At 30.1% G+C, this 23,041-nt stretch overlaps 1 protein-coding gene across 2 annotated transcripts in view; it reads left to right on the forward strand.

Annotated features, from left to right (window-relative positions):
- LOC148953104 (ras-related protein Rab-37-like) overlaps nucleotides 1–23,041 on the forward strand; it is a 74,399-nt gene that overhangs the window by 46,220 nt on the left and 5,138 nt on the right. The window contains exons 3-5 of one of the 2 annotated variants that reach the window (XM_089087528.1): nucleotides 15,556–15,666; nucleotides 18,477–18,585; nucleotides 21,213–21,323. In XM_089087528.1, coding sequence (XP_088943654.1) covers nucleotides 15,556–15,666; nucleotides 18,477–18,585; nucleotides 21,213–21,323 — 331 coding nt within the window. The remainder of the gene's footprint in view (nucleotides 1–15,555; nucleotides 15,667–18,476; nucleotides 18,586–21,212; nucleotides 21,324–23,041) is intronic. The other variant, XM_089087529.1, reaches the window with a different exon arrangement.

The following is a 23,041-nucleotide window of genomic DNA, read 5'->3' on the forward strand; positions in this document are numbered from 1 at the left end:
TTAATATTTTTTGTGTGTGTAAGTATTTTTGTGTGTGTAAGTTTTTGTGTGTGTTTAAGTTTTTGTGTGTGTGTGTAAGTTTTTTGTGTGTGTGTGTAAGTTTTTTGTGTGTGTGTAAGTTTTTGTGTGTGTGTAAGTTTTTGTGTGTGTGTGTAAGTTCAGGTGTGCTGCCATCTATGACAACATGAAATATGCTTGCAGCTATAGCGATCATACTCTATGCTCGCTCTTACATTGGAAGTCGTCTCTGTTTGTGTCTGGTGTCTGTGTGTGTGTTGCCTCATTGTCTTTGTAGTCTCTGTGTGTTGGTTTTCTATATGTGTGTGTCGTCTCTATGTGTGTTTCGTATCTGTGTGTGTGTGTAAGTTTTTGTGTGTGTGTGTAATTTTTTTTTTGTGTGTAAGTTTTTGTGTTTGTTTAAGTTTTTTTGTTTGTGATATTTTGTTGGTGTTTGTGTATTTGTGTTTAATTTTTTGTGTGTGTGATAGTTTTTGTGTGTGTGTGTGTAAGTTTTTGTGTGTGTGTAAGTTTTTGTGTGTGTGTAAGTTTTTGTTTGTGTGTGTGTGTAAGTTTGTATGTGTGTGTAAGTTTGTGTGTTTGTAAGTTTTTTTTGTGTGTTTAAGTTTTTGTGTGTGTGTAAGTTTTTGTGTGTATGTAAGTTTTTGTGTGTGTGTAAGTTTTTTTGTGTGTGTGTAATTTTTTGTGTGTGTGTAAGTTTTTTTGTGTGTGTGTAAGTTTTTTTGTGTGTGTGTAAGTTTATCTTTGTGTGTGTGTAAGTTTTTTGTGTGTGTAAGTATTTTTTGTGTGTGGGTAAGTTTTTGTGTGTGTGTAAGTTTTTGTGTGTGTGTAAATTTTTGTCTGTGTGTAAGTTTTTTTTTGTGTGTAAGTTTGTGTGTGTGTGTAAGTTTTTGTGTGTGAGTGTGTAAGTTTTTATGTGTGTGTGTGTAAGTTTTTGTGTGTGTGTGTGTAAGTTTTTTTTGTGTGTAAGTTTTTGTGTGTGTGTAAGTTTTTGTGTGTTTGTAAGTTTTTGTGTGTGTGTAAGTTTTTTTGTGTGTGTAAGTTTTTGTGTGTGTGTAAGTTTTTGTGTGTGTAAGTTTTTGTGTGTGTGTTAGTTTTTTTGTGTGTGTGTAAGTTTTTTTGTGTGTGTAAGTTTTTGTGTGTGTATATGTTTTTGTGTGTGTGTGTTAGTTTTTGTGTGTGTGTAAGTTTTTGTGTGTGTGTGTAAGTTTTTATTTTTGTGTGTGTGTAAGTTTTTTTGTGTGTGTAAGTTTTTGTGTGTGTATGTGTAAGTTTTTTTGTGTGTGTGTGTAAGTTTATTTGTGTGTTTTATTTTTTTTGTGTGTGTTTGTTTTTTTGTGTGTGTGTAAGTTTTTGTGTGCGTGTAAGTTTTTGTGTGTGTGTGTGTGTAAGTTTTTGTTTGTTTGTAATTTTTTTTGTTTTTGTTTGTTTTTGTGTGTGTTTAAGTTTTTGTGTGTGTGTGTAAGTTTTTGTGTGTGTGTAAGTTTTTGTGTGTGTTTAAGTTTTTGTGTGTGTATGTTTTTTTTGAGTGTGTTAGTTTTTTATTGTGTTTAAGTTTTTTTGTGCTTGTAAGTTTTTTTGTGTGTGTGTATGTTTTTGTGTGTGTGAAAGTTTTTTTTTGTGTGTGTGTAAGTTTTTTGTGTGTGTGTAACTTTTTGTTTGTGTTTAAGTTTTTGTGTGTTTGTAAGTTTTTTTGTGTGTGTAAGTTTTTTTGTGTGTGTGTAAGTTTTTGTGTAAATTTTTTTGTGTGTGTAAGTTTTTGTTTGTGTGTAAGTTTTTGTGTGTGTGTAAGTTTTTGTGTTCATGTAATTTTTTGTGTTTCTTTCTGTTTTTGTTAGTGTGTTATTTTTTATGTTTGTTTATTTTTTAGTGTGTGTGTAAGTTTTTGTGTGTGTGTATGTTTTTGTTTTTTTGTTTGTTTTTATTTGTGTATATGTTTTTTTTGTGTGTGTGTATGTTTGTTTTTGTGTGTAAGTTTTTGTCTGTGTGTAAGTTTTTGTGTGTGTGTAAGTTTTTGTGTGTGTATAAGTTTTTGTGTGTGTGCAATGTTTGATTTGTTTTTTAGTTTTTGTGTGTGTGTATTTTTTGTGGTGTTTTTTATTTTTTGTGTGTGTGTAAGATTTTGTGTGTGTGTAAGTTTTTGTGTGTGTGTAAGTTTTTGTGTGTGTGTAAGTTTTTGTGTGTGTGTAAGTTTTTATGTGTGTGTAAATTTTGTTTCAGCCAATCGTGTTTAACAAAAAAAAAGGAATTATTTACTGACCTTAAGTTGTTGTGATTTTAAAATTTCCACTTTTATTTCAGCCAATCGTGTTTAACAAAAAAACAAAGGAATAATTTAGTGAATTTCAGTTGTTGTGATTTTAAAAGTTCTGCTTTTTTTTCAGCCAATCGTGTTTAGAAAAACAAATAAAGGAATCATTTACTGACCTTCAGTTGTTGTGATTTTAAAAGTTCCGCTTTTGTTTCAGCCAATCGTGTTTACAAAAAAAAAGGAATTATTTACTGACCTTCAGTTGTTGTGATTTTAAAAGTTCCGCTTTTATTTCAAACCAATCGTGTTTAACAAAAAAACAAAAGGAATTATTTACTGACCTTCAGTTGTTGTGATTTTAAGAGTTCCGCTTTTATTTCAGCCAATCATGTTTAACAAAAAAAACAAAGGAATTATTTACTGACCTTCAGTTGTTGTGATTTTAAAAATTCTGCTTTTGTTTGAGCCAATCGTGTTTAAAAAAAAAAGCAAGGGAATTATTTACTGACCTTCAGTTGCTGTTATTTTAAAAGTTTCTCTTTTTTTTCAGCCACTAGTGTTTAACAAAAAAAACAAAGGAATTATTTACTGAACTTCAGTTGTTGTGATTTTAAAAGTTCCGCTTTTATTTAATCCCATAGTGTTTAACAAAAAAAAAACAAAGCAGTCATTTACTGACCTTCAGTTGTTGTGATTTTAAAATTTCCGCTTTTGTTTTAGCCAATCGTGTTTAAAAAAAAAAACATAGTAATTATTTACTGACCTTCAGTTGTTGCTATTTTAAAAGTTCCGATTTTTTTTCAGCCAATCGTGTTTAAAAAAAAAAAAAAGGAATTATTTACTGAACTTTATTTGTTGTGATTTTAAAATTTACGCTTTTATTTAAACCAATAGTGTTTAACAAAAAAAAACAAAGGAATCATTTACTGACCTTCAGTTGTTGTGATTTTAAAAGTTCTGCTTTTGTTTCGACCACTCGTTTTTAAAAAAAAAAACAAAGGGATTATATACTGACCGTCAGTTGTTTTGATTTTAATAGTTCCGCTTTTGTTCCAGCCAATCGTGTTCAACAAAAAAAACAAAGGAATTACTTAATGACACTCATTTGTTTTTATTTTAAAATTTCTTCTTTTACATCAGCCAAAAATGTTTAACAAAATATAAAAAATGAATTATTTAATTACTTTAAGTTGTTGTGATTTTAAAAATACCGCTTTTATTTCAGCCAATCGTGATTAACAAAAAACAAAAAGGAATTATTTAATGACTTTCAATTGTTTTAATTTTGAAAGTTACGCTTTTGTTTAAGACAATCGTTTTTAAAAAAAAAAAACAAAAGGAATGATTTACTGACCTTCAGATGTTGTGATTTTAAAAGTTCCTCTTTTATTTCAACCAATCGTGTTTAAAAAAAAAAAAACAAAGGAATTATTTACTGACTTTCAGTTGTTGTGATTTTATAGATTCCGCTTTTGTTTCAGCCAAACGTGTTTAAGAAAAAAAAAATTGTAATTATTGACTGAACTTCAGTTGTTGTGATTTTAAAAGTTACGCTTTTTTTTCAGCCAATTGTGTTTAAAAAAAAAAAAAATCGGAATTATTTAATGACCTTCAGTTGTTGCGATTTTAAAAGTTCCGCTTTTATTTAAGCCAATAGTGTTTAAAAAAAAAAAACGGAATTATTTACTGACCTTCGGTTGTTGTGATTTTAAAAGTTCCGCTTTTATTTCAGCCAATCGTGTTTAACAAAAAAAACAAAGGAATCATTTAGTGACCTTCAGTTGTTGTGATTTTAAAAGTTCTGCTTTTGTTTCAGCCAATTGTGTTTAGAAAAACAAATAAAGGAATCATTTACTGACCTTCAGTTGTTGTGATTTTAAAAGTTCCGCTTTTGTTTCAGCCAATCGTGTTTACAAAAAAAAAACGGAATTATTTAATGACCTTCATTTGTTGTGATTTTAAAATTTACGCTTTTATTTAAAACAAATCGTTTTTAACAAAAAAACCAAAGGAATTATTTACTGACCTTCAGTTGTTGTGATTTTAAAAGTTCCGCTTTTATTTCAGCCAATCGTGTTTGACAAAAAAAAACAAAGGAATTATTTACTGACCTTCAGTTGTTGTGATTTTAAAAGTACCGCTTTTATTTCAAACCAATCGTGTTTAACAAAAAAAAACAAAGGAATTATTTACTGACTTTCAGTTGTTGTGATTTTAAAAGTTCTTATTTTTTTTCAGCCAATCGTGTTTAACAAAAAAAACAAAGGAATCATTTACTGACCTTCAGTTGTTCTGATTTTAAAAATTCCGCTTTTGTTTCAGCCAATCGTGTTTACCAAAAAATACAATAGAATTATTTACTGACCTTCAGTTGTTGTGATTTTAAAAGTTCCGCTTTTATTTCAACCATTCGTGTTTAACAAAAAAAAAACAAAGCAATCATTTACTGACCTTCAGTTGTTGTGATTTTAAAAGATCAGCTTTTGTTTTAGCCAATCGTGTTTAACAAAAAAAACATCGAAATTATTTACTGACCTTCAGTTGTTGCTATTTTAAAAGTTCCGCTTTTATTTCAGCCAATCGTGTTTAACAAAAAAAAAAAGGAATTATTTACTGACCTTCAGTTGTTGTGATTTTAAAAGTTCCGCTTTTATTTCAAACAATCGTGTTTAAAAAAAAAAACATAGGAATTATTTACTGACCTTCAGTTGTTGTGATTTTAAAAGTTCCGCTTTTGTTTCAGCCAATCGTGTTTGACAAAAAAAACAAAGGAATCATTTACTGACCTTTAGTTGTTTTGATTTTAAAAGTTCTGCTTTTATTTCAGCCAATTTTGTTTAACAAAAAAAACAAAGGAATTATTGAATGACCTTCAGTTGTTGTGATTTTAAAAGTTCCGCTTTTATTTCAGCCAAAAGTTTTTAAAAAAAAAACAAAGGAATCATTTACTGACTTTCAGTTGTTGTTATTTTAAAAGTTCTGCTTTTGTTTCAGCCAATCGTGTTTAACAAAAAAAAACAAAGGAATCATTTACTGACCTTCAGTTGTTGTGATTTTAAAAGTTCCGCTTTTGTTTCATCCAATCGTGTTTACAAAAAAATACAATAGAATTATTTACTGACCTTCAGTTGTTGTGATTTTAAAATTTCCGCTTTTTTTTTAGCCAATCGTGTTTAAAAAAAAAAACATCGTAATTATTTACTGACCTTCAGTTGTTGCTATTTTAAAATTTCCGATTTTATTTCAGCCAATAGTGTTTAAAAAAAAAAAAAAGGAAATATTTAATTACCATCAGTCGTTGTGTTTTTAAAAGTTCCGCTTTTATTTAAAACAATCGTGTTTAACAAAAAAAAAAAAAGGAATAATTTAATGACCTTCAGTTGTTGTGATTTTAAAAGTTCTGCTTTTTTTTCGGCCAATCGTGTTTGACAAAAAAAACAAAAGAATTATTTACTGACCTTCAGTTGTTGTGATTTTAAAAGTTCTGCTTTTATTTCAGCCCATCGTGTTTAACAAAAAAAACAAAGGAATCATTTACTGACCTTCAGTTGTTGTGATTTTAAAAGTTCCTCTTTTATTTAAACCAATCGAGTTTAACAAAAAAAAAAAAAGGAATTATTTACTGACCTTCAGTTGTTTTGACTTTAAAAGATCCGCTTTTATTTAAGCCAATCGTGTTTAACAAAAAAAAAACAAAGGAATCATTTACTGAGCTTCAGTTGTTGTGATTTTAAAAGTTCTGCTTTTTTTTTAGCCAATCGTGTTTAACAGAAAAAAACAAAGGAATAATTTACTGACCTTCAGTTGTTCTGATTTTAAAAATTCCGCTTTTGTTTCAGCCAATCGTGTTTAACAAAAAATACAACGGAATTATTTACTGACCTTCAGTTGTTGTGATTTTAAAAGTTCCGCTTTTATTTCAACCAATCGTGTTTAACAAAAAAAAAAAACGAAATCATTTAATTACAATCATTTGTTGTGATTTTAAAAGTTCTGCTTTTTTTTTAGCCAATCGTGTTTAACAAAAAAAACAACGTAATTATTTAATGACCTTCAGTTGTTGCGATTTTAAAAGTTCCGCTTTTATTTAAGCCAATCGTTTTTAAAAAAAAAAAAACGGAACTATTTACTGACCTTCAGTTGTTGTGATTTTAAAAGTTACGCTTTTATTTCAACCAATCGTGTTTAACAAAAAAAAACAAAGGAATCATTTACTGACCTTCATTTGTTGTGATTTTAAAAGTTCTGCTTTTATTTCGACCAATCGTGTTTTACAAAAAAAACAAAAGAATCATATAATGACCTTCAGTTTTTTCGATCTTAATAGTACCTCATTTAGTTAAAAAAATAGTTATCAACAAAAAAACAAAGGAATTATGAAACGACCTTTAGTTGTTTTGATTTTAAAATGTCTGATTGTGTTTAAAAAAAACTTGTTTAACAAAAAAAAACAAAGGAATTATTTAATGACCTTAAGTTGTTGTGATTTTAAAAGTTCCACCCTTATAGAAACAAATCTTTTTTAACAAAAAAAACAAAGGAATTATTTAATGAACTTCAGTTGTTGTGATTTTAAAATTTTAGCTTTTATTTAAAACCAAACTGTTTAAAAAAAAAAAACAAAAGGAATTATTTACAGACATTCAGTTGTTGTGATTTTAAAAGTTACACTTTTATTTCAACCAATCGTTTTTAACAGAAAAAACAAAAGGAATTATTTACTGACCTTCAGTTGTTGTGATTTTAAAATTTCCGCTTTTGTTTAAGCCAATCGTGTTTAAGAAAAAAAACAAAGGAATTATTTACTGACCTTCAGTTGTTGTGATTTTAAAAGTTACGCTTTTGTTTCAGCCAATCGTGTTTAAAAAAAAAAAACCTCGGAATTATTTACTGACCTTCAGTTGTGATTTTAAAAGTTCCGATTTTGTTTCAGCCAATCGTGTTTAACAAAAAAAAACGGAATTATTTAATGACCTTCGGTTGTTGTTATTTTAAAATTTCCGCTTTTTTTTCAGCCAATCGTGTTTAAAAAAAAAAACAAAGGAAACATTTAGTGACCTTGAGTTGTTGTGATTTTAAAAGTTCTGCTTTTGTTTCAGCCAATTGTGTTTAGCAAAAAAAATAATGGAATCATTTACTGACCTTCAGTTGTTGTGATTTTAAAAGTTCCGCTTTTGTTTCAGCCAATCGTGTTTACCAAAAAAAGCGGAATTATTTACTGACCTTCAGTTGTTGTGATTTTAAAAGTTCCGCTTTTATTTCAAACAAATCGTGTTTAACAAAAAAACAAAAGGAATCATTTACTGACCTTCAGTTGTTGTGATTTTAAAAGTTCCGCTTTTGTTTAAGCCAATCGTGTTTAACAAAAAAACTTACACACACACAAAAACTTACACACACACACAAACTTTCACACACACAAAAAATTATACACACACAAAAAACTAACACACAAACAAAAACTAACAAACACAAAAAAACTTATACACACACAAAAAATTAAACACACACAAAAACTTATACACAAATAAAAACTTACACACACACAAAAACTTACACATACACACAAAAATACTTACAAACATACAAAAACTTACACCCACCAACAAAAAAACTTACAAACAAACAAAAACTTACACACACACAACAACTTACACACAACTTACACACACAAAAATACTTACACACACAAAAAAAACTTACACACACACAATAATTTACACAAAAACTTACACACACACAAAAAAACTTACACACACACAAAAACTTACACACACACAAAAAATTACACAAAAACAAAAACTTAAAAACACACAAAAAACTTACACATACACACAAAAAAACTTAGACACAAACAAGAACTTACACACACAAAAAAACTTACAAACAAAAAAAAACTTACACACACACAAAAAATGAAACACAAACACAAAAAACTAACACACACAAAAACTTACACACACAAAAAAACATAAACACACAAAAAAACTTACAAACGCACAATTAAAAATAAACACGCACACAAAAACTTACATACACACACACTAGCTCACGAAAAAAAAAACATACACACACACACACACACAAAATCTTACACACACAAAAAAATACTTACACACATACAAAAAACTTACAAAAACACAAAAACTTACAAGCACAAAAAAAATTACACACACACCAAATAAAACTTACACATACACACACAAAAACTTACAGACACACACACAAAAACTTACACACACACAAAAACTAACTCACATAAAAACTTACACACACACACACAAACTAACACACACACAAAAACTTACACATAAACACAAAAACTTACACACACACAAAAACTTACACACACATAAAAAAATACACACAGACACGCACTCTTAAAAACACACAAAAACTTAAAACAAAACTATAAATTTATAACACACAAACTCATACACACACACAAAAACTTACACACACACAAAAACTAACACACACACAAAAACATACACACACACAAAAACTTCAGTACACACAAAACTAACACAAAAACAAACAAAAACTAACACACACACACATAAAAAATTACACACACACACAAAAAAACTGACACACACAAACAAACTTACACACACACAAAAACTTACACACAAATAAAAATTTAAACGCACACAAAAACTAAAAAACAAAAACAAACATACACACACACAAAAAAACTTACACAAACACTAAAACTTCCAAAAACACAAAAACTTACAACAACAAAAAAAAAAATACACACACAAAAAAAAAAAGACAAAACAACAAAAAAAAATACACACACAAACAAAAAATGACACAAATACAAAAAATTACACATACAAAAAAAAACTTACACACACACAAAAAATAAAACACAAAAAAAAAACTTACAAACACACAAACTTACACACACACAAAAACTTACATACACACACAAACAAAAACTTACACACACACAAAAACTTACGCACACACAAAAACTTAAACACACACACACAAAAACTTACACACACAAAAAAACTTACAAACACACAAAAACTTACACACACACACAAAAAAAAAGTTCGTTTTTAAAGTGATTTTAAAAGTTCTGCTTTTGTTTCAGCCAATCGTGTTTAACAAAAAAACAAAGGAATCATTTACTGACCTTCAGTTGTTGTGATTTTAAAAGTTCCGCTTTTGTTTCAGCCAATCGTGTTTACAAAAAAAAACAATAGAATTATTTAATGACCTTCAGTTGTTGTGATTTTAAAATTTCCGCTTTTTTTTCAACCAATCGTGTTTAACAAAAAAAAAACAAAGCAGTCATTTACTGAACATCATTTGTTGTGATTTTAAAAGTTCAGCTTTTGTTTTAGCCAAACGTGTTTAAAAAAAAAAACATAGGAATTATTTACTGACCTTCAGTTGTTGTGATTTTAAAAGTTCCGCTTTTGTTTCAGCCAATCGTGTTTAACAAAAAAAAAACGGAATTATTTACTGACCTTTAGGTGTTGTGATTTTAAAAGTTCCGCTTTTATTTCAACCAATCGTGTTTAACAAAAAGAAACAAAGGAATTATTTACTGACCTACAGTTGTTGTGATTTTAAACGTTCCGCTTTTGTTTCAGCCAATCATGTTTAACAAAAAAAAAAAAAGAATCATTTACTGACCTTCAGTTGTTGTGATTTTAAAAGTTCTGCTTTTATTTCATCCAATCGTGTTTAAAAAAAAAAAAAAAGGAATTATTTACTGACCTTCAGTTGTTGTGATTTTAAAAGTTCCGCTTTTATTTAAACCAATCGTGTATAACAAAAAAAAAACAAAGGAATTATTTAATGAACTTCAGTTGTTGTGATTTTAAAAGTTCTGCTTTTGTTTAATCCAATCGTGTTTAACAAAAAAAACAAAGGAATCATTTACTGACCTTCAGTTGTTCTGATTTTAAAAATTCCGCTTTTGTTTCAGCCAATCGTGTTTACCAAAAAATACAATAGAATTATTTACTGACCTTCAGTTTTTGTTATTTTAAAATTTCAGCTTTTGTTTTACCAAATCGTTTTTAAAAAAAAAAACATCATAATTATTTACTTACCTTCAGTTGTTTTTATTTTAAAATTTACGATTTTGTTTCAACCAATAGTTTTTAACAAAAAAAAAACGGAACTATTTAAATACCATTAGTTGCTTTGTTTTTAAAATTTCAGCTTTTATTTAAAACAATAGTTTTTAACAAAAAAAAACAAAGGAATCATTTAATGACTGTCAGTTGTTGTGATTTTAAAATTTCTGCTTTTTTTTCAGCCAATCGTGTTTGACAAAAAAAACAAAAGAATCATTTACTGACCTTCAGTTGTTGTGATTTTAAAAGTTCTGCTTTTGTTTCAGCCAATCGTGTTTAACAAAAAAAACAAAAGAATTATTTACTGACCTTCAGTTGTTGTGATTTTAAAAGGTCCGCTTTTATTTCAACCAATCGTGTTTAACAAAAAAAAACAAAGGAATCATTTACTGACCTTCAGTTGTTGTGATTTTCAAAGTTCCGCTTTTATTTCAGCCAATCGTGTTTAACAAAAAAAAACAAAGGAATCATTTACTGACCTTCAGTTGTTGTGATTTTAAAAGTTCTGCTTTTTTTTCAGCCAATCGTGTTTAACAAAAAAAAAAAAGGAATCATTTACTGACCTTCAGTTGTTCTGATTTTAAAAATTCCGCTTTTGTTTCAGCCAATCGTGTTTACCAAAAAATACAATAGAATTATTTACTGACCTTCAGTTGTTGTGATTTTAAAAGTTCCGCTTTTATTTAAACCAATCGTGTTTAACAAAAAAAAACAAAGCAATCATTTACTGACCTTCAGTTTTTGTGATTTTAAAAGTTCCGCTTTTGTTTCATCCAATAGTGTTTAACAAAAAAAACATCGGAATTATTTACTGACCTTCAGTTGTTGCGATTTTAAAAGTTCCGCTTTTATTTCAGCAAATCGTTTTTAACAAAAAAAAAACGGAATTATTTACTGACCTTCAGTTGTTGTGATTTTAAAAGTTCCGCTTTTATTTCAACCAATCGTGTTTAACAAAAAAAAAAAAAGGAATAATTTACTGACCTTCAGTTGTTGTGATTTTAAAAGTTCTGCTTTTGTTTCAGCCAATCGTGTTTAACAAAAAAAACAAAGGAATCATTTACTGACTTTCAGTTTTTGTTATTTTAAAATTTCTTCTTTTGTTTCAGCATATCGTGATTAACAAAAAAAACAAAGGGATTATTTAATGACCTTCAGATGTTTTAACTTTGAGATTCTCGCTTTTGTTAAAGAAAAACGCTCATAACAAAAAAAAACAAAGGAATTTCTTACATAACTAAAGTTGTTGTGATTATATAATGTACGCTTTCTTTCAATCACAAAGGTTTAAAAAAAAAAAAAAAAGGAATTATTTACTGAACATAAGTTTTTTTTATTTTAAAATTTTAGGTTTTATTTAATACAATCTTTTTTAAAAAAAAAAAACAAAATAAATTATTTAATGAACTTAAGCTGTTTTGATTTTAAAAGTTACACTTTTATTTAAACCAATCGTTTTTAACAAAAAAAACAAAGGAATTATTTAATGACTTTAAGTTGTTGTGATTTTATATGGTCCGCTTTTGTTAAAGCCAAGCGTTTATAAGAAAAAAAACAAAGGAATCATTTACAGACCTTCAGTTGTTTTGATTTTCAGAGTTACGCTTTTGTTTAATCAAAGTGTGTTTAACAAAAAAAAACATCGGAATTATTTAATGACCTTCAGTTGTTGTGATTTTAAAAGTTCGGCTTTTATTTCATCCAATCGTTTTTAACAAAAAAAAACGGAATTATTTACTGACCTTCGGTTGTTGTGATTTTAAAAGTTCCGCTTTTATTTAAGCCAATCGTGTTTAAAAAAAAAAACAAAGGAATCATTTAGTGACCTTCAGTTATTGTGATTTTAAAAGTTCTGCTTTTGTTTCAGCCAATTGTGTTTAGCAAAAAAAATAATGGAATCATTTACTGACCTTCAGTTGTTGTGATTTTAAAAGTTCCGCTTTTGTTTCAGCCAATCGTGTTTACAAAAAAAAGCGGAATTATTTAATGACCTTCAGTTGTTGTGATTTTAAAAGTTACGCTTTTATTTCAAACCAATAGTGTTTAACAAAAAAACAAAAGGAATTATTTAATGACTTTAAGTTGTTGTGATTTTAAGAGTTCCGCTTTTATTTAAGCCAAAACTGTTTAAAAAAAAAAAAAAATTAATCATTTAATGACCTTAAGTTGTTTTGATTTTAAAAGTTCTGATTTTTTTTAATCCAATAGTGTTTAAAAAAAAAACAAAGGAATAATTTACTGACCTTCAGTTGTTGTGATTTTAAAAGTTCCGCTTTTGTTTCAACCAATCGTGTCTAACAAAAAAAAACAAAGTAATTATTTAATGACCTTCAGTTGTTGTGATTTTAAAAGTTCCGCTTTTATTTCAGCCAATATTGTTTAACAAAAAAAAAACAAAGGAATTATTTAATGACATTCAGTTGTTGTTATTTTAAAATTTTCGCTTTTTTTTCAGCCAATCGTGTTTAACAAAAAAAAAATCAGAATTATTTACTGACCTTCAGTTGTTGCGATTTTAAAAGTTCTGCTTTTATTTCAGCCAATCGTGTTTAACAAAAAACAACGGAATTATTTACTGACCTTCAGTTGTTGTGATTTTAAAAGTTCCACTTTTATTTCAACCAATCGTGTTTAACAAAAAAAACAACGGAATTATTTACTGACTTTCAGTTGGTGCGATTTTAAAAGTTACGCTTTTGTTTAAGCTAATCGTGTTTAACAAAAAAAACAAAGGAATTATTTACTGACCTTCAGTTGTTGTGATTTTAAAAGTTCTGCTTTTATTTCAGCCTACCGTGTTTAAAAAAAAGAAAAAACAAATGAATTATTTACTGACCTTCATTTGTTGTAATTTTAAAAGTTCCGCTTTTATTTCAGCCAAACGTTTTAAAAAATAAAACAAATGGATTATTTACTGACCTTCAGTTGTTGTGATTTTGAAAATACCGCTTTTATTTCAACCACTCGTGATTAAAAAAAAACAAAACGTAAATATTTACTGACCTTCAGTTGTTGTAATTTTAAAAGTTAAGCTTTTATTTCAACCAATCGTGTTTAACAAAAAAAAAAAAAAGGAATGATTTACTGACCTTCAGATGTTGTGATTTTAAAAGTTCCGCTTTTATTTCAACCAATCGTGTTTAACAAAAAAAACAAATGAATCATTTACTGACCTTCAGTTGTTGTGATTTTAAAAGTTTCGCTTTTGTTTCAGCTAATCGTGTTTAAGAAAAAAAACAAAGTAATTATTTACTGACCTTCAGTTGTTGTGATTTTAAGAGTTCCGCTTTTATTTCAGCCAATCGTGTTTAAAAAAAAAAAAAAAAATGAATCATTTAATGACATTCAGTTGTTGTTATTTTTAAAAGTTCCGCTTTTAATTAAGCCAATCGTGTTTAACAAAAAAAAAACAACGGAATCATTTACTGACCTTCAGTTGTTGTGATTTTAAGAGTTCCTCTTTTATTTCAGCCAATCGTGTTTAACAAAAAAAAAACAAAGGTATTATTTACTGACTTTCAGTTGTTGTGATTTTAAAATTTACGCTTTTTTTTCAGCCAATCGTTTTTAAAAAAAAAAAAAAAATGAATCATTTACTGACCTTCAGTTGTTGTGATTTTAAAAGTACCGTTTTTATTTCAACCAATCGTGTTTAACAAAAAAAAAACAAAGGTATTATTTACTGACCTTCAGTTGTTGTGATTTTAAAAGTTCCTATTTTGTTTCAGCCAATCGTGTTTAACAAAAAAAAAAAACAGAATTATTTAATTAATATAAGTTGTTGTGATTTTAAGATGTACACTTCCATTTAAACTCATATTGTTTAACAAAAAAAAACAAAGGAATCTTTTAAAGAACCACTGTTGTTTCTATTTTAATATGTCCGCTTTTGTTTCATCTAATAGTTTTTAAAAAAAGAAAACAAAAGGGATTATTTAATTACCTTCAGTTGATTTGATTTTAAGATGTCCGCTTTTATTTCAGCCAATAGTTTTTAAAAAAAAAACAAAGGAATTATTTAATGACCATCAGTTGTTGTGATTTTAAGATTTACGCTTTTTTTTAAAAAAAACTTGTTTAAAAAAAAAAAACAAAAGGAATTATTTACTGACCTTCAGTTGTTGTGAGTTTAAAAGTTCCACTTTTTTTTCAGCCAATCGTGTTTAACAAAAAAAAAACAAAGGAATTATTTACTGACCTTCAGTTGTTGTGATCTTAAAAGTTCCGCTTTTGTTTTCTAAAATCATCTTCTAAAATGACTCAAACTGTTTCGCCCAAATAATTCCCTAAAATGCCTAAAACGCTTTCGCCCAAATAATCCCTAAAATGCCTAAAACGGTTTCGCCGAAATAATCTCTAAATGTAATTTCAGCGTGTTCCTTTTGTTTTGACATCCCTGCGCTGTCACATTTGAAATTCCTAGGAAACGCTTTCCCGCGTTAATCTCTTCATCTCTAAGATCAAAACATTCGCCCCGAGTCAATTCTCCTGTATGAAAACCAACTAATCAATCAACCTTGACATCATCCGTCAGACATTAATAAACTTCGCCTGGAAACAATTCTCCTGGACGAACATCAAAGACATTAATAAACTTCGCCCGGAGACAATTCTCCTGGACGAACTCCAACAAATCAACCAACCTTGACATCATCCATCAGACATTAATAAACTTCGCCCAGAAACAATTCTCCTGGACGAACACCAGTTTCTCGGAAACGTGTTCTCCCTGGGGATTCCATGCCCATATATGGTGCCCTCGTCGGACTGACAGCACAGGTGTTCTCCCTAGGGACTCTATGCCCATATATGGTGCTACCACGTGGTCATGTCACGAGTCGATAGGGCCTTTCTACTCTTCTCTCACAAATCGTTTTGCTCGTAACCGTCAACAGCCCGGTCCGTCAGCTCTTGTATGACGTAATTGTGATGTCATTTCATATCTAGCTTTTTATTTTTTTTCATCAGTTTTTTGTATATTTGTACAATCAATAGCCATTCTTGTGGTTACAAGATCAATCTATCAAATCAGGTTTCTAGATTAGTTAGTTTAGCTACTATTTCAGTGTATACTTAAACAAACATACACACACAAAACACTTGATTTTATGTTTTTTAACAATAGGCTACTTTTCAAACCTTTCTCACTTTGGATATATAAGGTATTTATTTTTAAATTAGACCATTCTCGTTGGAGACAGTGGAGTTGGCAAAACTTCATTATTGTTTCATTTCGAAACGGGGAAGTTTGAACCTCGAAAGTTTTCAGCTACCGTTGGTATTGGATTCACTGTAAGTACTATTAGCTTATAAATTAACAGCCAACAATAAATTGTGCGTAATTGGAAAAATTTTACAATTTATGGTTTTGGATTTGCCTATGCATCTATACTATATTTAAAAATTAGACGAAATCTGGCCCATTTTTGAAAATTGGCTGTATACAGTTTCAGTAAGTTTTATTATTGTTTTCTTAATACTTATTCTTAGTTTTCACGATTTCAGCACTGTAGACTGTAGCGTCTTCTTTTTCCAAACAGGACACACATTTGATACCGCGGGTATCGTTCCTGGCAATATACGTCATAACCTTAGTTCAGTTGCTTAGTTCGAAAATACCAAAAAAACAGGTTTTTCCTTAGGCTTATCGCGATACATACACCGGAATCGCGCATGCGCGAAGGTGGAGTATGAATCTTATGTTTTAAATATGTGTCACATATTTTAATAAGGAGTATTGCCTTTGTCGATACTGTATATTCTGTCTACTGTGGGTTTCAGTTAGGTGCTTAACTTACTTATTTCTTGCAAAATAATTTGAACACAATAGTCAGTGGTTTCTCTCTTAAACAGAAAATATTCTAGCATGAAAATTTTGACGTTTGAAATTAAGGTGTCTCGATAATCAGCAACAACATGAACTTACCGTAGTTTAATAATTTCAAAGTGCACGGGTTCCATCCCTGTTTCTTTTCTTTTTCAGATAAATGACCTGTTTTCCTTTTCGTAATTACATTTGCTTAGAATTTCCTATAATATAATTTTTAATGATAAGTTTAACTCCCGTTGCTAAGCCACTGGTGTTGCAATAAGTGAAGTTTCGGGCTAAAATTCTATTTTTGTCTTCCTGGACTTGGCCATTGATAGTTAATGATATTCGAAATACCTTTGACTTAGTAGCTTTCATTTATAGGATTAGCCAGGGTCAATCCAGGGCCCATTCCTACACAAAGTTCTTTGTACAAAAGTGGTAATTTTGTTTTAGTCTGTTTTCAGAGAAGATGCATGTATGTTTGGTTATGTTTGGTGACAGTTGTAAGAATACATGTGAGTTATTTTCTTCAACCATGTAAGATTGTTTTCCCTGAAAATAGTCAGGGTAGGAATTGAGTTCGCGAGAAATACCGTCAATATTATATCGACAAGGGGGAGGGGGTCTGTTTACCCTCCACCGAGATAACTAAAGATATTAGGGGTGACCCAGGTGGTGGCACCCTTGGCCTAGAGTTTGGGTATTTTAATCTTTCTATCACGCTACAATACCCCAGAACAGGGTATACCGTAACGGGGCATTACCATACCCTATATATACTTTACATTAGTGGTGGCTACGAAGCTTTCCATTATGATACAGAGAAAGAATTGTGTTACTGGAATATCCTTTGTGATTACTTTTTTTTAATCTTGACAAGACTGGGAGACGTGACGAGACTTTTTCAGACGTGATTGAGCCAAACAAATTTTATAGATCGCCATTCATATTATCTTAGAAAAACCCTTATCTAACTTTGGGGTAAACTTTTGTCTTTCTGATAAATTACCTATTAAAACTGTGGCTCTTCTCGATTATTTCTTTGAAGTTGCAGGTTCATCTCTAGTTCTTGCCAAATGTGTAAAATAAAAAATTGCATTGTCATTCACACTAAGTTTCAAAAATGCAACCATAGTGTACAAACTTAGCTTTGGTCCTGTGAAAATACGTAATCTTGGTTGAATTTGCTCCACTTCTATTGCAGTTGTCCTGGAAAATAAAGAATTTGTTTTATTTTATTTTCTTATATTATCAGTATACCCCTGAATCTGAAACAGAGAAAGATCTGCATGGTTTGCATACAACATTTCATCGGATTTAATGAGAACTAGGCTCTAATCAGTAATGGAGGATCTTTAAGACATGAGTGAGGAACACGGGCTTAAGCTGTAAAATTTCGTTCTGTTCCCACTTTAGATATATTTTGACTGAAGTTGGGGGTTTTCGAGGTTCTGAAAGGCAAACTTTTGATGCTAGGAGGTTAGAGAGTTGTACAGATTCTTCAAGTTTCTTGGTGTTGAATCGTTTAGTGACTAAGAGATTTCTAGGAATTTCTAAACAAGAGATTTCTTAATTGTTTTATTCTACTTTTATTTTGGAGTTCTAGAAAAAAAACCTTCAAATATGGTCTCTATTACGGTCTTGAGTCTGCTTTCCCACGAATTATTTTTAGTTCACTTATTTTGCTTTATTTTTAAAGAATAACACGATTAGATTGCATTGGAAAAGATTGCTGGTTTGGTTCGTAGATCATAAACCAATCCTTGTGACACTTCCTTTTACTTTTTACCTGTTCCCAGAATATCGAGGCAGTTATCCATTGTCTTTTTCCTTTTGCTAGGATGGTTTGATCCAAACACATTGATCCATATGAGTTCAAGATGCCACCTTAATGCTTAACCATATATTACTATTAGCAAAACCGTAGGTCAAATTAGTCAAAATAAATAAAAAACTCACAACAGCTTTACAATTATATATTCAATTTAATCTGAAACTAGCTTAGGTCATCACAGGTCAGGAATGTGAAAATTCAGTATAGACTTACTATTTTAAATATTTATACCATGAATAATAGTTTAGCAGTTTTTAATGTATTTTTTTGCAATAGAAATTACATTAGAAATAAAAAATTATTTAATGAAAGTAATTAAATAAAATAATAACTCTTCTAAATGTATTTTTTTATCATTAAAGCGTAAATGACGATCCAACCTATACGGGATTTAAGTTGACGTTTTAACAAAGTGAATAGAGTTCACAATAAATAAGTAGATTTTATTTTGTTTAGAATAAAATAGTGAATGTAGCCGGCAGCGATGTCAGACTTCAAATTTGGGACACTGCTGGTCAAGAAAGATTCAGGAGCATTACACACGCTTATTACAGAGATGCTCAGGGTGAGTAAATTATTTAATAACAAACTTTGAGGCTTTATACAAAGTTCAACAGCCATAAATTCCCCAAGTCCATAGTCTAATCCCATATATAGGCTCAAATTTTGTTTGGATCTTGTTTGGATGGAATAAAAAGAAAGCTTTAATGTAACAATTGGGTACTTGTTTAGAACCCGGTAATCACGCGAGAATTGTATTGCGAAGATCAGATATGCATTGCCCGGTAATTCGTATGAGAGGCTGTATAATAAGGGGTTTCTCACTCTGGGAAATATGTTGAAACTTTAGTTTTTGGGGTTTAGGGGGAATAAAAGATACCTAGGTTGAGTTAGGTTAGGTTAGGTTACGTATTTAATATATGCTATGCTTTATCCCCACCCCCCTAATGTGCAAATATATAGCCCAAACTTATTTCTGAACTATTATATTTTTAGCCTATTTTGTTTTATTACATTAGCATTAATGAAACTTCGCTTTTCGCGTGCTTACCAGATTCTAAACAAGTACCAACAATTCTTCAGGTACACATTCTAGATAAATTTTTCGTGCCTAAATAAAAAATACAGTATTTGAATACATGCCGAAAAGTACAATATTCACTCATGTAAATTACCGATTCTGAAGAAATGTCTGTCAAATTCTTACCATCTGGCAATAGCAAAAATGGCAATAGCTCATTGGTGCCAATATCTACAATATACTTAAAGCAATATTAGTACGGACCCCTTTATTTCTCTTAGTTTATTTAAAACTACAATAATCTATATTAAAAAAAAATCACATAATGAAGGACATTTTTTTTACAGAAATTCCCTCAAAACTTAAATTCGTTTCACAAAGCTTCCCGGAAGGATACAGATAAAGGACGAAGACCCTCCAGAGCCATTTCTAGTCCATAAGATGTCAAATAGACGTTTCAATTGCAGGTTTTTTTTTATGGGAACAAGTAGCTAACCTGTTTGCCAACCCCGCCGTAGTAGGGATAAATCCCTGGGCCCCGTTCTACCAAGCAGAGCATCAATCCACTGTGCTACCACAGGTTTCTTCAGAAAGAGGCGAATGCAATTTCTTCAAAGGCTCTTAGACCATGCAAAAGCAATGCAATTTCTTACACCATATGGTGTCATATGGTAGCTTCTTTATCTATTTAAAGGCAAGAGTCAGTTTTTGTTGGTGCTGCCATCTGCCTTATCTAAGTCCTCACAAATAGTACCAAAAGAACTGACGTGAATAATGTTAAACCTTCCGAAGAACTTTGAACTGCATACAAACTTCAAACCTTCACCTTCCAAACATTTTTTACTGTACTATAAATGTCTTGATTTCTTCTTTGGTGAGTCTCTAAATTTGATTCGAATCCCCCGTAACTAAAAGCTATGATTAAGGTTTCAAAAATAAGAAGATTTTTCTTTTCTATTCCCAGAAACTCACACTCTGTTATATCTTAAGTATGGTAAATTTCTTTGACAAGTAGACCCTGATTTCTTTTGCTCGTGTTCCCCATATCTGTTCTCTGGTCTTTTGGAAACTTTCTTAATGTAACAAAAACTTGTCAAACTGTGTTTTAAGTCTACCTAATTATTAGTGCAAATGTGAGATATAAGTTGTGTTTGTTAAGACTACAATCCTAAAACAAGAAAAATGTATATCCACATAGGTTTATTAATATAATAGCAAAAGTAAGAGCTTGTAGTGTATGTATTTAAATGACAAAACTTATTAAAATTATATCCATTTTTTTGGAGGGGGGAGTAGCTTAATCAACCCGCAATCATTCAAAAGGGCGCTTTATCCAATCTATTCAATCTTTATGTAATCTGTCTCTATTAACCTAAACTTTTCAACCTAAACCTAAACTCCTATATCTCCCTCATCTCACTTTTCTCAAAAGTCAAAACCACTGATTCACTAACATGAACTTCTAATTTTTTTTTCTCTCTCCAGTAGATATAGGCTACCTCTAAAATATCAAAAAACCTCTTCCTCGATTTGAAATCTCTTATTCTTTTTTGTGTGCTTCTTTCGCTTTTCTAAAGTTGTTTGCTACCCTGAGTAATTACATGTCTTTTATTTTTGATCGGTCGTCTTGTCATCTCGGTAATTCCAACAACTTACAGATTCCACATATACTCTATGTGGTCTGACTTCAACCGCCTAGCAAGCTTGTAGTATGATCCCAAACACGTTCCCAGAGTTTGCACGAAGCTCCCACCCGTTTGGTATCTTCAGAAAAAGTATCAAAGGAGTTCCTAATTAATAATTGATGTTTTCTTCTTATTTTTTTTTTCTTTTCATCTCTCCTGGATATTTGATAGGAGACTATTTCAGTTACTTCAGTCTTATTTTGTTTTAGTGCTATTTATAGTTTATTGATTGTTTGGCTTTAAAATGTACTACTCAGCTGCCTAGATTGTTTTTATTGCATAATCTATTATGTTAGTAATACTTTTTTTTTGTTGGGATACTTTTATTTTTTTTTTTTTCTCTCCTGTTTCTTTCTAGCTATGGGACCTTACAGGGGAGACTATTTTGAAATATTTTATTGTAAACATATTGTTGAATGGACTCCAAATAAATTCGGAATATATTGTTTTTTTTTAAATAAAACCAAAAACAAAAACTTTTTTCAGCCCTGCTCTTGCTCTATGAAATAGGAAATCGAAGGACGTTTGAAAACACTCGGGCTTGGTTGTGTGAAATATACGAGTATGCAGATTCATCTATTTGTATATTATTAATTGGTAAGTACTTACTTATTGCTATTACAAATTCTATGGGTAGTTTTATAACTGGATTTTAAAATCAGAGTTTCCAAGTAGACGCTTGCCGACAGCAAGATAATTCGGAAAATTTGTCAATGCTTTATCTCTTTACTTTGTCTTTATATTAAAAGTCTGGATATGTGTGGGAAATCCATTCAATTATGAAATTAGGAAGGAAAAATGGCATTTAGCGTCCATACCCCTTTCAATTTTTACCCCGTCCACTTTCCACCCCGTCCACACAATATCCACTTGCCCCTTCCACTTTTTCGCTCTCACTTATACACATAATCCTTCTCCTACAATCAAAATCAAACCTTCTTTCCTCAGTTTTTTCTCTTTTTCCTTCTTTTCCAAACACTCGCACAGTTTCATTTCTATTAATACCATAGCTTGCTCTCTCGTTTCATCTCCTGGAATTACTACATCCAATTAAATTAACCGTATCTGGTTTTCATCCGAATTCAAAACCCCTCCAAAGTCGCTGAAAAAAATAAAACACTTATTTGCAATTTCATCATTATAATATTTTTTTATATCAGCACCCCTAAGTTCTTCATCTTTTGAATATATCGTATCACATCTTGATTCTTTTTGAGACCTCACTGACCATTTTCTGTTTTGCAAGTTTATCATCATCGGTATTTATCACCGGTAGGGTCCATCATTTCACAGACGTTTCTAATTCTCAATGACTTACATATCTTTCGAAAATCCACATACAATACACATCTTTCGAAGTACCACATACAACCTTTTCATACGGAGTTTCTCGAGCTTTCTACTCCAAACAAAACGGAATGTGCTTCTTTCCGTCTTCTTTGCAAAATATTCTTCGAAATTGATAGGGGGGGGGGAAAAAGTAAGTACAATTATTCCGCATATTATGAAGTAAGAATTGTTTTCTGACTTCAAACTATTCAAATACTTTAACCCCCCCCCCCCTCATGTGCAAAGATATAGCCCAAATTATATATTTCTCATATATTCCGTCACTTGTCTTTGTCTTGTCTTGCGTTAAGCTGAAAAAAAAAAAACTAACGAAGAAACCGGTTTTGTTCTCGTGTTTTACACAGCGTAAACTTGAGTGAGTTGCCCATAATACACAAGTACCAAAACTCCTTCCTCCTACGAAAATTAAAAAATCGAACTCAAATCAAATTCTCAAATTTGGAAAGCCTTCTTTTCCAGGGGGGCGGTTCCGGGGGGTATTTATCGGGGGTTAAAGTATTTGGACAGTTTGAAGTCAGAAAACAATTCTTTGTAGGTATATGGTCATTAAAAAATTACAGAAGAATAGCAAGGTATCTGGAAATTTTTTTAACAAAAAAAAAAAATAAAAAAAAAAAAAAAAAAAAAAAAAAAAATCCCAGTAGCCTATAAAGTAAACGTAAATTTTCATTTTGTTTTTTTTTTCCAAGTTTTAAATGTTTTTATTTCAATGACCGTTTTTCCAAGTGTTAATTACTAATATTAGGTTAATGTAGTGTTTCACTTAGGCTAAGTGTTTTATGATGATCGCTGATCAAAGTTTATGTTATTTGTGCCTTTCATTTATATTATTTTACTGTGTTCATGGCCGTATATTTGGCTTTAAAATACACATACTTATCTATCTATCTAATATGCAGAATAATTGTACCAAAGACATTGCATGCAGAACCGCTATACTTTACCCCCCCCTCCTAATGTGCGAA

Source organism: Artemia sp. Qi Xiang Cuo, chromosome 4 (genome assembly GCF_049724085.1).
Source record: "Artemia sp. Qi Xiang Cuo chromosome 4, ASM4972408v1, whole genome shotgun sequence".
NCBI lineage: Eukaryota > Metazoa > Arthropoda > Branchiopoda > Anostraca > Artemiidae > Artemia > Artemia sp. Qi Xiang Cuo.